General features: G+C 46.4%; 3 protein-coding genes across 3 annotated transcripts; 2 read left to right on the top strand and 1 right to left on the bottom strand.

The window, feature by feature from the left end:
• Nucleotides 1–1,104: 1,104 nt before the first annotated feature.
• On the top strand, nt 1,105–3,082 carry LOC117144068 (guanine deaminase). Its single transcript, XM_033309077.1, has 5 exons — nt 1,105–1,408; nt 1,465–1,725; nt 1,819–1,973; nt 2,032–2,305; nt 2,361–3,082. Exons 1-5 carry the CDS (start codon nt 1,310–1,312, stop codon nt 2,916–2,918), a joined length of 1,347 nt encoding a protein of 448 aa, XP_033164968.1. The 5' UTR covers nt 1,105–1,309; the 3' UTR covers nt 2,919–3,082.
• LOC117144064 (cyclin-G-associated kinase) lies at nt 3,065–8,338 on the bottom strand. The gene is made up of 9 exons (XM_033309073.1): nt 8,050–8,338; nt 7,372–7,602; nt 7,161–7,300; nt 6,141–7,103; nt 5,431–5,840; nt 5,000–5,373; nt 3,980–4,941; nt 3,752–3,913; nt 3,065–3,695 (listed from the first exon to the last, which is right to left on the bottom strand). The coding sequence occupies exons 1-9, from the start codon at nt 8,222–8,224 to the stop codon at nt 3,585–3,587; spliced, it is 3,528 nt and encodes a 1,175-aa protein (XP_033164964.1). The 5' UTR covers nt 8,225–8,338; the 3' UTR covers nt 3,065–3,584.
• Nucleotides 8,339–8,409: 71 nt separating this feature from the next.
• Nucleotides 8,410–11,404, top strand: LOC117144071. Its single transcript, XM_033309081.1, has one exon. The coding sequence runs from the start codon at nt 9,857–9,859 to the stop codon at nt 10,589–10,591; it is 735 nt and encodes a 244-aa protein (XP_033164972.1). The 5' UTR covers nt 8,410–9,856; the 3' UTR covers nt 10,592–11,404.
• The last annotated feature ends 1,770 nt before the right edge of the window (nt 11,405–13,174 follow it).

Here is a 13,174-nt window from a genome sequence, read left to right as displayed (position 1 = left end):
TGTCTTAATATTAATGGAATTTATCCGTATGGACAAACTTGATTTCGATTCGAATTGGTAAGAAAAAGAACCAAATAACCTTACAGAAGATTTAAATATTCAAATGATACAGTCACCTTGTCGGCAGGCATCAATAGAAAATGAGTGACAGATCAAATAAATATTTTGATAAGACGTGCGGTGATTGAGGTGATTTGAGATATTGTTTTTCTTAGTTTGATAAAGAATAATTTTTCGTCACAAAAGCTTATATCAAAACTTTTGTACATATGTTGATGTGCGCTCGTCCCTCGTTTTTACCTCTTTAATAAATGCGTTTCTTTGATTCAAACGATAAACATGTAAATAAATATGTAAGCTCAGCCTGCTTCTTTTCAGTTGAGTTGATATATGGGTTCACATGTCCGATTTACCTTAAAGTGAAATATACATGTTAGAATAATGTATACAAAAACGAGTTACAACAATTTACCTAAATGATCACTTCTGTGAGTAGTATTTGTTTGCTTGTATCTGGAATTATTACTGGATTAAATTCGAAAAAATTGCGTTTACTCAGAAAAATCTAGTCGCAAGTTTTAGTCGTTTCTAATACGATAATGCATTTTATTGTTATATTCCCTTTCATCTTCCCCGTCCTGTTGCTTGTTTGAAATTTAAAGTTTAAATTTAAATTTGAAATGAATTTAAAATTCGCTGACTGAGAGCGTCGGCTAGAAATTAAAAATCGATGAATTTGTTTTAGCATCGCATTAAATTTGTAAGAGAGAGCTGATGCGATGTTTTTCAAGAGCGATGAATTGTGTAACTGCAGGGTAGGTAAGGTTTACATATTTATGTACAGGTGCGAGTAGTACATAGGTCTATTCTAATGAAATCTTAGACTAACTGTAACTTATTTAATGGCTATATTTCTTTTACTCAACACTTTTAGAAAGGGGGGTTGTGTCTTAGCTAAACATATGATCGATGTATTCTATTTTCATTCAAACCAATATACAATTTATAATGGTTTTGAAACAGCTATTTTGAAGTTAATTATTTCTTGTTTTGTGATGTTTAGCGATAAATAGCTATAAAACAGCCACAAGTAATGACAATTAAAGTAACGACTAAATAATCAAACCAAACGATTGGAAACAATCTTGAATTGTAAAGTAAGTGTCATCCCCGTATGATTATGCGCACATTCTCAGGGCGACGCGTGCACCTAGGCGACAGTTTTAAAACTTGTTCAGCGGATCTTAATCATTCCGTTCGCAAGTCTGTCGGAGAACACGTTTGAGCCCGCTGATAATCAACCCGAGCAATGGCAACCGTGTTTCTTGGAACTGTCGTGCACACCAAGTCGTTCAGCGAGTTCGAGTCCTTTGAAAGGGGATTCCTGGCAGTGGACGATGCTGGCAAGGTAGGAACTTTAATGCCCAAAACAAAACAATGATCAATGAACAATTTCGCACACAGATAATAGGAGTGGGCCAAGACTACCATGCGTGGGCAAGCAGCAATCCGGCCCACGCCAAGGGTCTGACCGAGGTCCAGCTGTCGGACTACCAGTTCCTCATGCCGGGCTTCGTCGACTGCCACATACACGCCCCGCAGTTTGCGCAAGTGGGACTGGGACTAGACATGCCTCTTCTGGACTGGTTGAACACGTACACTTTCCCGCTGGAGGCGAAGTTTTCCAACCAGCAATTCGCCCAGCAGGTCTACCAGAGTGTGGTCGTAAGTAGTACTTGGGAGCACCCGAACTTCTTATCAATGGGTCACACCGGCCGTATATTTTTATTAGCTGATAATGATAATATTACACCCCAGGAAGCAACACTGCGGTGCGGAACCACTCTGGCGTCCTATTTCGCCACCAACCATCTGGAGTCAACGCTGACCTTGGCGCGGGAGGCGGTGCGTCAAGGCCAGCGGGCACTGGTAGGCAAGGTCTGTTCCAACTGCAACAGCCCCGACTTTTACGTGTAAGTACCGAGCGTGACGGATTTGGTCTGGTCAACTCAATATTGTTGCTCTGCACAGGGAGACTGCGGAAGAGTCGGTCAGTGCAACCCTGGCTTTCGTGGAGGGCGTGCGGGAGCTCGGCAGCCCGTTGGTGATGCCGACGATTACGCCCCGCTTTGCCCTTAGCTGCAGCAAGGAGCTGCTAAAGAGTCTAGGCGATATAGCGAAGCGATTTGACCTGCATATCCAGAGTCACATCAGCGAAAACCTGGCAGAGATCGAGATGGTAAAGGGGATATTTAAGACCAGCTATGCCGGAGCATACGACGAGGCTGGACTGCTAACGAATAAGGTTAACTCTTTCAGGTTCCAGTGTGTGTCCCTTCTTAACCTTTACTACCTTACAGACGGTAATGGCTCACGGCGTGCACCTGGAGGACGACGAGGTGGCACTTCTTAAAGTCCGCGGGTGCTCGGTAGCCCACTGTCCCACTTCGAACACAATGCTAAGCTCGGGTCTGTGCGATGTCCAACGGCTGGTGAGCGCCGGCGTGAGCGTAGGTCTCGGCACAGACGTTTCGGGGGGAAACTCCGTCTCGATTCAGGACGTTCTGCTGCGCGCATTGGACGTGTCAAAACACTTGGACTTTTTTAAGAAGCAGAACATCCGCGGGACGGGTGTGGCCAAAGCACAAGATTTCAACTACGATCAGTTGAAGTACAAGCAGGCGCTCTACTTGGCCACTTTGGGTGGCGCCAAAGCGCTGTCCCTCGATCAAGTGACCGGAAACTTCGCCCTAGGGAAGGATTTCGATGCCTTGTTGGTGGATGTCAGCGTCGTCGAGAAACCCTTGCGAAAGCTGAGCGTCGATGAGCTGGTGGAGAAGTTCATTTACACAGGCAGTGATCGCAACATTGTAGAGGTTTTCGTTGCCGGCAAGCGTATTAAACAGGGATACCAATGAGTCACAGAGCAGTCTACCTTTAACAGCGGCATTTCGCAAGGAAACGTATAGAGAATTTATTTTTATAGTGGCAAACATTAAATGCTGAAACGGAATTTTGGATTAGATAACCTCCAATATACTTAATTATGTACACAGCTAAAAGTAAAACAAATTGTTCTTTACTAGTTTCACATTTTATATTCGGAACAGCTATGTACAAATGCCATACTTTTTGCTTCCATCACTTTATAGATTAATCACATATTGACTAATCGGTCAGGGGCATATCGCAATTAATCTAATTACAGCGAAAAAGTGTATATTAATACACGAATAATTGATCTCTATGGTTTGATGGATAAGGCGTGAAATCATTGGGTAGTCGCCAAAGTCTGAAGGTTCTTAACTTTTCGACGTTATTTTTGGGCGGACTGTTGTTGGATGCAATTGGAATGTTGAATTCGGGTTTGCTGTTACACAAATTAAGTAGGATGTCCTCGGGCGTTCAGAATTATAAAGTTTGAGCTATCTAAATTGCATACGCTTTCTATAGCATACATACGCCAATACTTCGACTTTAAAGATTAAAGCTCACACTTTTACATGAATTTACACTAGATTCAGCTAAGAGTACGAAAATACGGGCTAACTGTGATAAATATATATGTAGATATAAGACGCGTTTTACGCATTAAACATATTTTGCTGCGTGGCATCGTTTTCAAAATCTGTCCATGCGTTGTTTAGTTCCATAAATATGAGCTTGGCAATCTCCTCATTCTCTGTTCCATTATGCTAAAAAAAAAGATTGCATAAAACCAACTAGTGTTTGCGCACATTTTGTCACATACCTTATCAGGATGCACTGCTAGGCAGGCGCGACGGTATGCCTTCTTAACCTCGGTCGGTGTCACCATGGTGGACATCTCGCAGCGCTGCCACTTGGCATTGTCCCACAACACCGTGTGCATAGAGCAGAGAAGCGCACGGATGTTGTTTTTCTTACCATCAGTCTGCACATTAGTTTAGTTTTAGTTTACTGACGATTAAGTTTCTTGTACGTTTTCGTATGGACTTACCCATTCCATAATCCGCACTTTCTTCGGGTCCATATCCCTGAACAAATCTTCCTTGCGCATTTCATTGATGGATCGTGGACACTGGTTCATTTTGCTGCCAAAGGAGTAACCTTGTTGGCCCAGAATGTCAGCAAATATGTCAGAGTTCTTGGACCCGCCAGTGCCCGGTTGCTGCGCCGCTTTCTGCGAATCAAAGTGAAGTCGACTGTAGTCTGGTCTTGACTGAGCAGGTGCCGCCTGTGGCTGCGTCGGCGTCCTGATAGACGATGTCGTGGGCAGAGTCTGCGGAGTCGCCGGTGTATGCATAAACGTTGCTTGTGGTTGCGAGGATGGCGATGGCTTGTGAGTGGGACTTGAGAACTGAGTCGGCTGCGGACTAGTGCCGACGGGAGACTTTCCACTTAGCGTGCTGCGGTTAAAGTTTATGTTGAGCCCTGTCGCCAGGTCGGCGATGTTCGCAAATGGATCTGCAGGTGCCCTTGCCGGATGAGTTGGTGAAGGATTGGTGGTAGCCGCTGGCTGAGCAACAAAAGTTGGCAAGGAGCCAACGAAAGGTGGAAAGCCCGATGGCTTCATGCTGGGCACACTGCCATGGTCCACAGATCCAAATATGTCGAATGGGTCAGTGTTTATTTTTGGTGGCGGCTGCTGCCGTGGCGGTGGTGGCAGTATGTCAGGAATGGGCGCTGATCCTATGCCCGTGGAGTCATCATCACCGAAGGCCCCTAACAAGTCAAAGCTGGCATCCGTGCTGGGCTTGGCGCTGGTTAACGGATCTGCTGCTGGTACGTCACTGGGCTGCTGGTTTAAATTAAGCAAGTCTATGGGCGGAGATGGCTCTGGTATGGGCGACGGCAGTTCGTGGGCGGTCTCCGTGACGTCGGGCAAAACGAGCGGAGAGCTGGCGCGATCACTCTTGCGGGCACCCGGTGGTGGTGAGGAACGCGTGCTAGGCTTGGTTACTGGAACACGCAACAGAATTAACCTCAATGCACAGAGCCAACGAGCACTCGCACTTACCAAAATTGTCGAGCATTTCTGCATACTCCAAATCCGAGCTGAACAAGGCGGCGGGTGACCGCTTGGGCTTGGCTGGCATCCATGGTGGCTTATGGCTGGGAGGTGATTCCGAGTCAGTAACAGCCAGAGAAAGTGAAACGCAGAACCGAGGTGTCACCTGCTCGGGGTCTGGCAGGTCGTCCAAGTCCTGGTTTGTGAATGTAATCAACGTTTCTGGTTCGGGGATGAATCCCGTGTTAAATTGTAACTGGCATATCTTGAGGCCTTGTGGTCGCACCATTCCTTTGCGGGCGTGAAATAATACGATCGTCACATCACCGCATGCGGTCAAGTTAATCGGCAGAACTATTTTGCCGGGGCCGGCCTGATACAACCTGCAAGAGTTGGGCAACCAAAAGTAATTTACATAGATCTCTTGCCTTAGTTCTTACCGCATTTTTTCGTAGTCCTGCAGAGTGCTAAGCAGCAAGTTCCCATTACAATACACCTCCATATAGATCCTACAGCCGTCGCGCGCCTTGGTCATTCTGGGCACAGGCTGGCAGCTGAGTGAAACAAGGGTTGTGTTTTTGTAGTGCGGCAGCAGGGGCGTGGGCCGCAGGATGTCCCCAAAGTAGTACAGGTAACGGAACTCGGAGGGGCGCAGGTTAATGGTGTGCCGCTTAACGGCGAAGACCTGCACCGCGTCCTCCGGCTCCCGAAGCAAATCTGCATACATAAGAAGCGCGCATATGACGGTGGCAGCAGTGCATCCACCCGAGTCTCCAGTCTGCACGATTACGATAGCTTTGGGGTCCGCATTTAGAAAATTGTACATGTCGGCTGATACGGTAAAAAGGCCCTAAAAAGAGTTCATTATATAAGTGTCCACAAAGGTAAAAATGTTTTTCAAACGCGAAGAAAACCGGACAAAATTTGTTTTTCTATTTGTTATACACCAAAAGTTTGGGCGCATACATTTTATACCAGCTAAAACATAAACCCTCGGTGTTCTCGGTCATGGTATGAACATAGGTCAAAGGTTGGCTAACCATTCTCTTTACACAATAAACCTACATGGTACCGCTTTCGAATGCTTTTGAGCGACACCACGCGGCTTCTTAAACTTATCACCAAAATTCCTGCCTGAAACTTTACATACCTGCAGATTAGGAGCATGTGCCTGTGGACACCCATAAACCGAACCTGCCTCAACTGTTCGCACGGGTGGCGGTAGCCGTGGCTCTGTTCGTTGGCCAAAGTTGTAAATGCTTATTTTTTGTGGGACAAATCGGCTCTCCAGAGATAGGCGGACGTCTTCGATGTTGTTCGTCTTGTACGTCGACTCAAATCCGTCAGAGGGGCAGGGCATTACCAGGATGCGAGAGGTAATGTGGCTTATATCAAGATCGTTGCGACCAAGAGATTGCTGCATTGTTTGCATCACTTTGGTGGACGTATCTTTAATGTTCTTTAAAAGCGTTCCAGCGCCGCCACGCAGTGACGACAGAAGACTGCCGTGTCCATTATTAGATGAAGGTGTGGCGGCAGAGAGCGGTGCTGGGTGTGCAGTGATGCCAGGCGGTTCGGTGTAGAACTCAGAGTGAGCAGAGCTTTTGAGAGAAGGACTTTCGGCCGGAAGGGACTCGATGGGCATTATTTGAAGGTCTAGAGGTCCTTTGAGCGACCAATTGTGTGTCTCAGCGATGGCTGCAAGGCCTTCCAGCACCATGGTAATATCCAGGCGCTCGAACGGGCTCACTTTTAAACAGCCCCGGATTATATCGCGGAAGCACTGGTATTGAGGATCTGGCGGAAGTATGTAATTGGCGTTAATGATCCGCAGCTTCCCGCCATCCTCGTAGGGATGCTTGCGATAGCACAGGAAGTAGAGAATGCAGCCGAGAGCCCATATGTCCACTTTGGGCCCGATCGGGTTGTTTGACCAAGTGTCGAGCATCTCAGGGGATCGGTACATCGGAGTAGTTACGGTGTTTAGCTGGTCCTCCAGCATGCTGCGCTGGTTGGCGCTCCACTCAAACGTGGGCGACAGGACCTCAGTGCTGGCGGACCCAAAGTCGCACAGCTTGATCTGTTTGTCGTTGCCAATGAGAAAGTTCTCAATCTGCAATAAAATAGGAGGGTATTAGTCTGTTACTTGCAGCTATTGTTGCAGACCAACCTTTATGTCTCGGTGGGCTATCGGCGGTGACTGCGAGTGCATGCTGGCCACAGCGCGCGCCATTTGGTAGAAGGTGCGCAGTACACAAGTCGGGTTGATCGGAGCATTGTTTGTTCTGAAGCAGTCCACCAAAGATCCGCCTGACAAGCATAGAAATCCATGTGCTCAAATGTACACCCAGTATGATTGGGCGCCTTAGGGCGTCACTTACCTTTACACAGCTCGGTGAGGAGCAAGTACTGGGCTCCCAATTGAGCTGACGGGGCGGTATAACTGGAGCCCACAAAGGCGACAATGTTCTCGTGCCCCGACAGCTGCTTGTGGATGCTGATCTCGTTGATGATGGCGGTGGAGGCTTGCATGTCAGCCCCGATCAGACGCTTGAGGGCGTACTCTGTGCCAGTTTGCACATCTTGGGCTACATACACGAAGGCGTATCCGCCTGAAAAAGGGGGTGGAAGCGAGAGAGCAAGTAGATAACGAGGCACTGATAAGGGCCTGCTTAAGTGCTAAGTGCGGCACGCTCGGAGGAAGGGGTTGACCAGCTGGTAGCCTGCTATATATTTACGAATATTCTGTCATCTTCTGACTCCCAGCTCCCGGCAGAGCTACGAACTTTCAGCCGCCTCCAGTCCACTGTTGTTCTTATATAAGAGCTGGTTTAAGAACACCCGATCGGTTCGATGTGCCATGGCTCGCAGGTCATGGGCACAAGCGGGAACGCGTAACCGTGATGGTGGCAATGCACTGTGGCCACAATGCGTCCGTTGGCCTGGCTCAAGCAGAGCTGCGCCTCTCGAGATCAGAAAGCGTAAACAAGGCAGGTGCTTGGATCGGCCTGGTGGCTTCGGCTTCACTTCCTATTGATTTTTCCACCCACGCTCCTCACCTTCGGCGATGACACACTTGATGCGCAGCCTGTGCCCCGCGACTTCTACGACCTGGCCCACGAAGTCATTGTCCAGCCTGCCACCGAGGGCCCCTGGTGCTCCGTTTCCTGCAGCTCCGCTGGCCTCGCTGGAGGAGAAGTAGTTGAGGTTGAGCGACTTAAAGAACTCGCCCATTTTGGTGGTGGCCAATGCTGGAAGGCTGTAGTCGACAAGTGATACACCTAAAATATCTGCCGCCCGTTAACAGAACTAAAACATTTTCGTAGCGCCGTGGCTACAAAAAAATAAAAAGAATCCAGGGCTGCGGAGGTGCTGGTTCTCAGCGGGGGGGAGCGGAATCAGTTTGCTCCGATAGCTTGATCGTGCAGCCCTGGCTCAACATCGATACTTGGTGCTGTGATCTTATCGATATTTGGCGCTGTGCTCTTATCGATGTGGCGCGCGGATAACTGAGGTTTTAAATTTCGACTAAATTTATAGTAATTGTGTGCAAACATTTTGTGTGTTCTCTCGCCATCTTCAAAATTCTGACGTTTTATACTGGCTTTAAGATTGCACCTGCGGTGGCATACGCTGTTCATATCTTCCGATCTAAACCGTTTTTGCCACATACAGGTGTGGTCAAAGTAATTTCACTCAATTGTGGTATTTCTTTCCAGGGAATGAGACCAATTTTATTGACAAAAGTTTATATGCTGGCGTATAGGTAACGAATAGACCAAAACACAGCCTTGAATTCAATTGTATAATATTTAAAATGCGTGCTTAGTGCCAACGCCCGAGCTTTAAGGATTTAAGAGATCGCAGTGTTTGTACGAGCAGTCATGTCGAGATATATGCTCTGAAGAGTTCCTTCCGCTCGTACATACTCCCCAACAAGTATCCAATTAGCTTGTTCCGGTAAAAGAGCGCTTACAACCACACTTATCAGAGGTCCAGAGGTATTGCATTTTTGTCTGAGGCTGTGACAGCTTTGAAAGAAAATAAAATGTAATTGAAAGGTTAAACACTTTTTTCCGAAAAGTCATTCCCCTTGAGTCGCCTGAGTAAATTCCCGCATTTAGCTGTGCATCGAGCGTGCATGAGTCTTTGAGCCAATTCAAGGTCCAGCTCTGAAGTTTGAGTTTCCTATGTACATCGTGCCAGGCAGAGTTGGCTGATTGAAGTCAACAGCTAATTGGAAAACCCTGCGACAACCGCTGCAACAGCGGGCCGTCGGAGTGAAGAAACCAAGTATGACTTGTAAGCCTTTGGGCCACCTCCCCTCCGTGGAGCAGCAGCAAATTGGTAACGGCGGTACATGTACACATCTGTCTTCGGATGAATGAGAGCTGTGTTGCGTTACGCTCGGGCCGCTGGCGACTACGGATAGCTACAGATGACCGATATCGCCGTAAGTTTGCGCAAACCGAGCTGCGCAGGTATTTTCGGCGATGAAGTTAAGCTTGCAATTTGCTGTTTGCACCTGGCCAGTTTCACGTAACGCCTGGAGATTTCTCGAATGCAAAATACCCAACCTTATCAGCGTACCCATTACCGCCGCCCTACTCCCACGTTGTATCGATGCCCCCGATCTAGCATTGACACAATTTTCAGGGAGCCGCGTTCGGCCAAAGCCGTTTAATGTAAGACAATAAAAATAAACATTTTCCGCGCCATTTGGTGCGCCTGCAAAGCGGTCGGGGTCGTGGAAAACCCCTCTGTAGGCAAACAGCGGGAGCATTCTGTTTGCACAACTGCAGCCGAGAGCACGCTATCGAAAAAAACCCGAGACCCCTGGATCTGGACTTTGAAACTGTAGCCACCATGTGCCGGCGACTAAGTGATATCCCCGGACTGATCTGCCTGCTGGCGACGGTCGTTGTGCCCTGCCGGGCCCAGTTATACGCTCTAAGCGCCCTGGGGCAGCCTCCGAGTCCCGCTGAGTTTCCGGGTGCAGTGCCACGACTGGTTATCTACAACCCCTTTAGTGGCCAACGGCTGGAGCCGCTGCGGTACTCGGCCGTTTCGAGGGGCAGACGACAGCCCGTGAACGGTAACATCGTAGAGCTACCCCAGCTCTGGCAGCCCTGCTCCTGCGTCGAGTTCTCCTGCCGGTGCTGCCTTGGTCTGGCCCTGGGACTCGGCGAGTCAGCCAACCAGCGGTTGTGCGCCGCCCTCGACTACAACCGGGCGGACCTAGGTCTGCGCCTCAGCGTCGAGATAAACCAGCGCAAGGTGGCCACCTTTGGGTTCTCGGCTCGAAGTCCGCCCGAATACTGCGTGCCGCTGCCGCTCTCCAGCTGCCTGAGACTCTACGACATCCGTGCGTTCGGCGAGGGCAACATGCAGGTATGTCTGTCGGTGGTCTTTAAGGTTCTGGCCAGCCAGTTCTTCGAGTACCGCTTCAGCTGCCTGCGCTTTGGCGCTAGAGGAGTATTCTTCGTTCGCGACGCACTGCAGGATCAGGAAGCACTGGAGCTGCGGTCTAGGTCCGATGCGGGCCAGTATACGCCAGAGAAGCTGGCCGACAGAAGCAGCTTCAGTTTCTACGGCAGATAGTTTTGGTCTTTCCCTCTCACCCTGCAAGTTACCATGTTCCGCGGATGACTCGAAATGTTACATGTGAAGAAAGTGAAATTTACGTTAATTAAAAAGCCTTTAACTCTAAGACCCCGCCCAGCAGCACAGACCCCATGAATATGGCGAAAATTGGCAGTAAACTGGGGGCCACTTGGGCTGGTACGGGCGATGATGCGACTGCCTCAGATCTTATCCCACTTACGAGTGTACCAACGGCTGTAATCGTTCTTCAAACCACTTTTTTTTTAACGATACCGCACACAGCAATTACGCCTCTGTCCACTTCAGATTCAAATATGTAGTGAGAGGCGCCGGCCCTTGAACCTATTAGGCTGCAAATGATTATGAACAATAATAATATAATATATAATGTTATATATTATATTCCCTTTTATCATTTCCCCTAGATATGAGCTGTTGTTTGATATCAAAGGTTTAAAAAACATTTGTGTGTAAATATTAGTGCACCATAGAACCATGGCCATAAGCCGGTCTCATAGGACTGTAATCTTAAACAAACAATTAAGATGGTTAAAAATATGTTTAATCTGTTTGGCTATAATCGTACGAGTATATATGTAAGCCGGAAAGAGCTAATTCAAACCAATGTCGGAACTATCGTATGGCTACCTGTTAAATATATTTAAATGTATACATAATTCTAACATTTAGTAATCTTACTTTATTGTCATTTGGAGATATTTTTAAAACAAAACAAATACGTATATTTTAAATATTTGAGGCACTGTTGTTATTCGAACCAAAAAAATATAAGAGTATGTAACAAAAAGAATATGTTTTTGGAAATATGGAAATATTGCAGTATCCTTGTGTTAATCGTCACTACACTTACCAAAACTTACAAATCTAAATGGTAATGTTTCTTGGTAGAAATGTTGTACTTAATAATTCCAGTTTAGTATTTAAGCTCACAAAAACGCAACACGGACCGATTCAAATTTAAATAGAAATACAATATATATAAAGATATATATATAAGATATAAATATAATATAAAATCTATGGATATATACTGCTGGTCTTGGGTTAATCACACGTTTAGTTGCACACAACTTTGCTTCATATTTACTTTTTAATTGACGATAGAAAATAAGTTGATATGCAAAAACATTTCTTATTTAATGATACTAATATTCAAATGATTATACTATTTAACAATATTTAGCCTTTCAAACATTTTCTTAAAACTACTCAAAATAAGGCTGATTTCTCATTGCCATTAGAATAGACGGACTTTGGAATTTTAATTTTTATAAGAAAAGTATTTTGATCTCAACTTAAATTATGAGATGGCATTACTATTTGATTTGATTTCAAATGTAAAAAAAATAATTTGAGTAATGAGTACTGCCTCCTTTGTTAGCAATAACTTTATAAATCCGGTCCTTCATCAAAGCACAAGAGATTCATCTCCATTCCTCTTTTGATCGATAAAAAATGCTCTTATTTGACTCGTTATTACTGAGGTCAAATGTACATACATGTATTTATGTATGTATGTATTAATTAACCAATTTGTCATTATTTGGGTATTTGTCATTATCCTTTTTTTAATCTTTTGTAAGCATTCGAATTATTTTGTAGATATTGGAAACTGTATTCCATTTGGTAGTCATTAAATATTGAAATAGTTTTTTATTGAAATCAAAGGAACAACCCCTCCTCCCACCCCATCACACCAATGGATAAAGGGAAGCCTGTTGTTTGGCTAGCATTCCGAGGAATTAGCAGACGGCAGTGAAGATGTTTCCTTTGAGTGACAAGCTAGACACAGCCCCTTGCCCAAAAATAAGAAACAAGATTGAACAAACGCAAAAAATTATAAAACAGCTCCGCAGCTGCTCGCCGTCGCACTGTGGGACACCCCCTTTCGAAAATCAGTCCAAATTAGTGGCTCGGAAAATGTAGCAAAATTAAATATATCTATAAATATGTTATTAGAATTAGGTTTTAGGGCCCAGCCGTTTGAAAGCTTCAAAATAACTTGGTTGTTTGAGATAAGAAAAGCAGCGATGCAGCTCGCACTAGTACATAAGGAGGCATCGCCCAAATCGGCCCAATCCTCTCAAGCAACCGCGCTTGTACCACTGTGCATCACTCGCTGCTGCTGATGTTGGCGCTGCTGGCAGCGACGCAATTGCGCAATTGCTCGCTCATTTCGGCTGCCTCTTTTTTGGCGTGCTTTGGCTTTGTTTACCGACTCAGTCGCTGTTAATGTTGCTGATACCGAGAGCAATTTCGCCTTGGTTTGGTTGGGTTTGGTTTGGAGATGGAGATGGTTTTAGCCTCGGCTTTGGCGGCTCTGGGCCCGATTGGGTCGCATGGAGGGCGGCTGGGGGAGCGGGATCCGCAGCTCCACTTTGCCGTATGTCTGTCTGTCTGGCTTTCTGTTGAGTATCGCTGGCAGCGCTCGGTCTGCTGCTGCCTGCGCCATCGGCCTCTAAACATACATGTGTATACATAATAATTTTACTTTTTCTGCCGTTTTCCAGCTCGCTGCTTTTTTACTTGCAAGCAAAACTTTTCAACCACCGTCAGTTG

This window comes from Drosophila mauritiana, chromosome 3R (assembly GCF_004382145.1).
Source record: "Drosophila mauritiana strain mau12 chromosome 3R, ASM438214v1, whole genome shotgun sequence".
NCBI lineage: Eukaryota > Metazoa > Arthropoda > Insecta > Diptera > Drosophilidae > Drosophila > Drosophila mauritiana.
The sequence above is the reverse complement of the archived record's forward strand: the minus strand, read 5'-3'. Positions and strand labels throughout refer to the sequence as shown.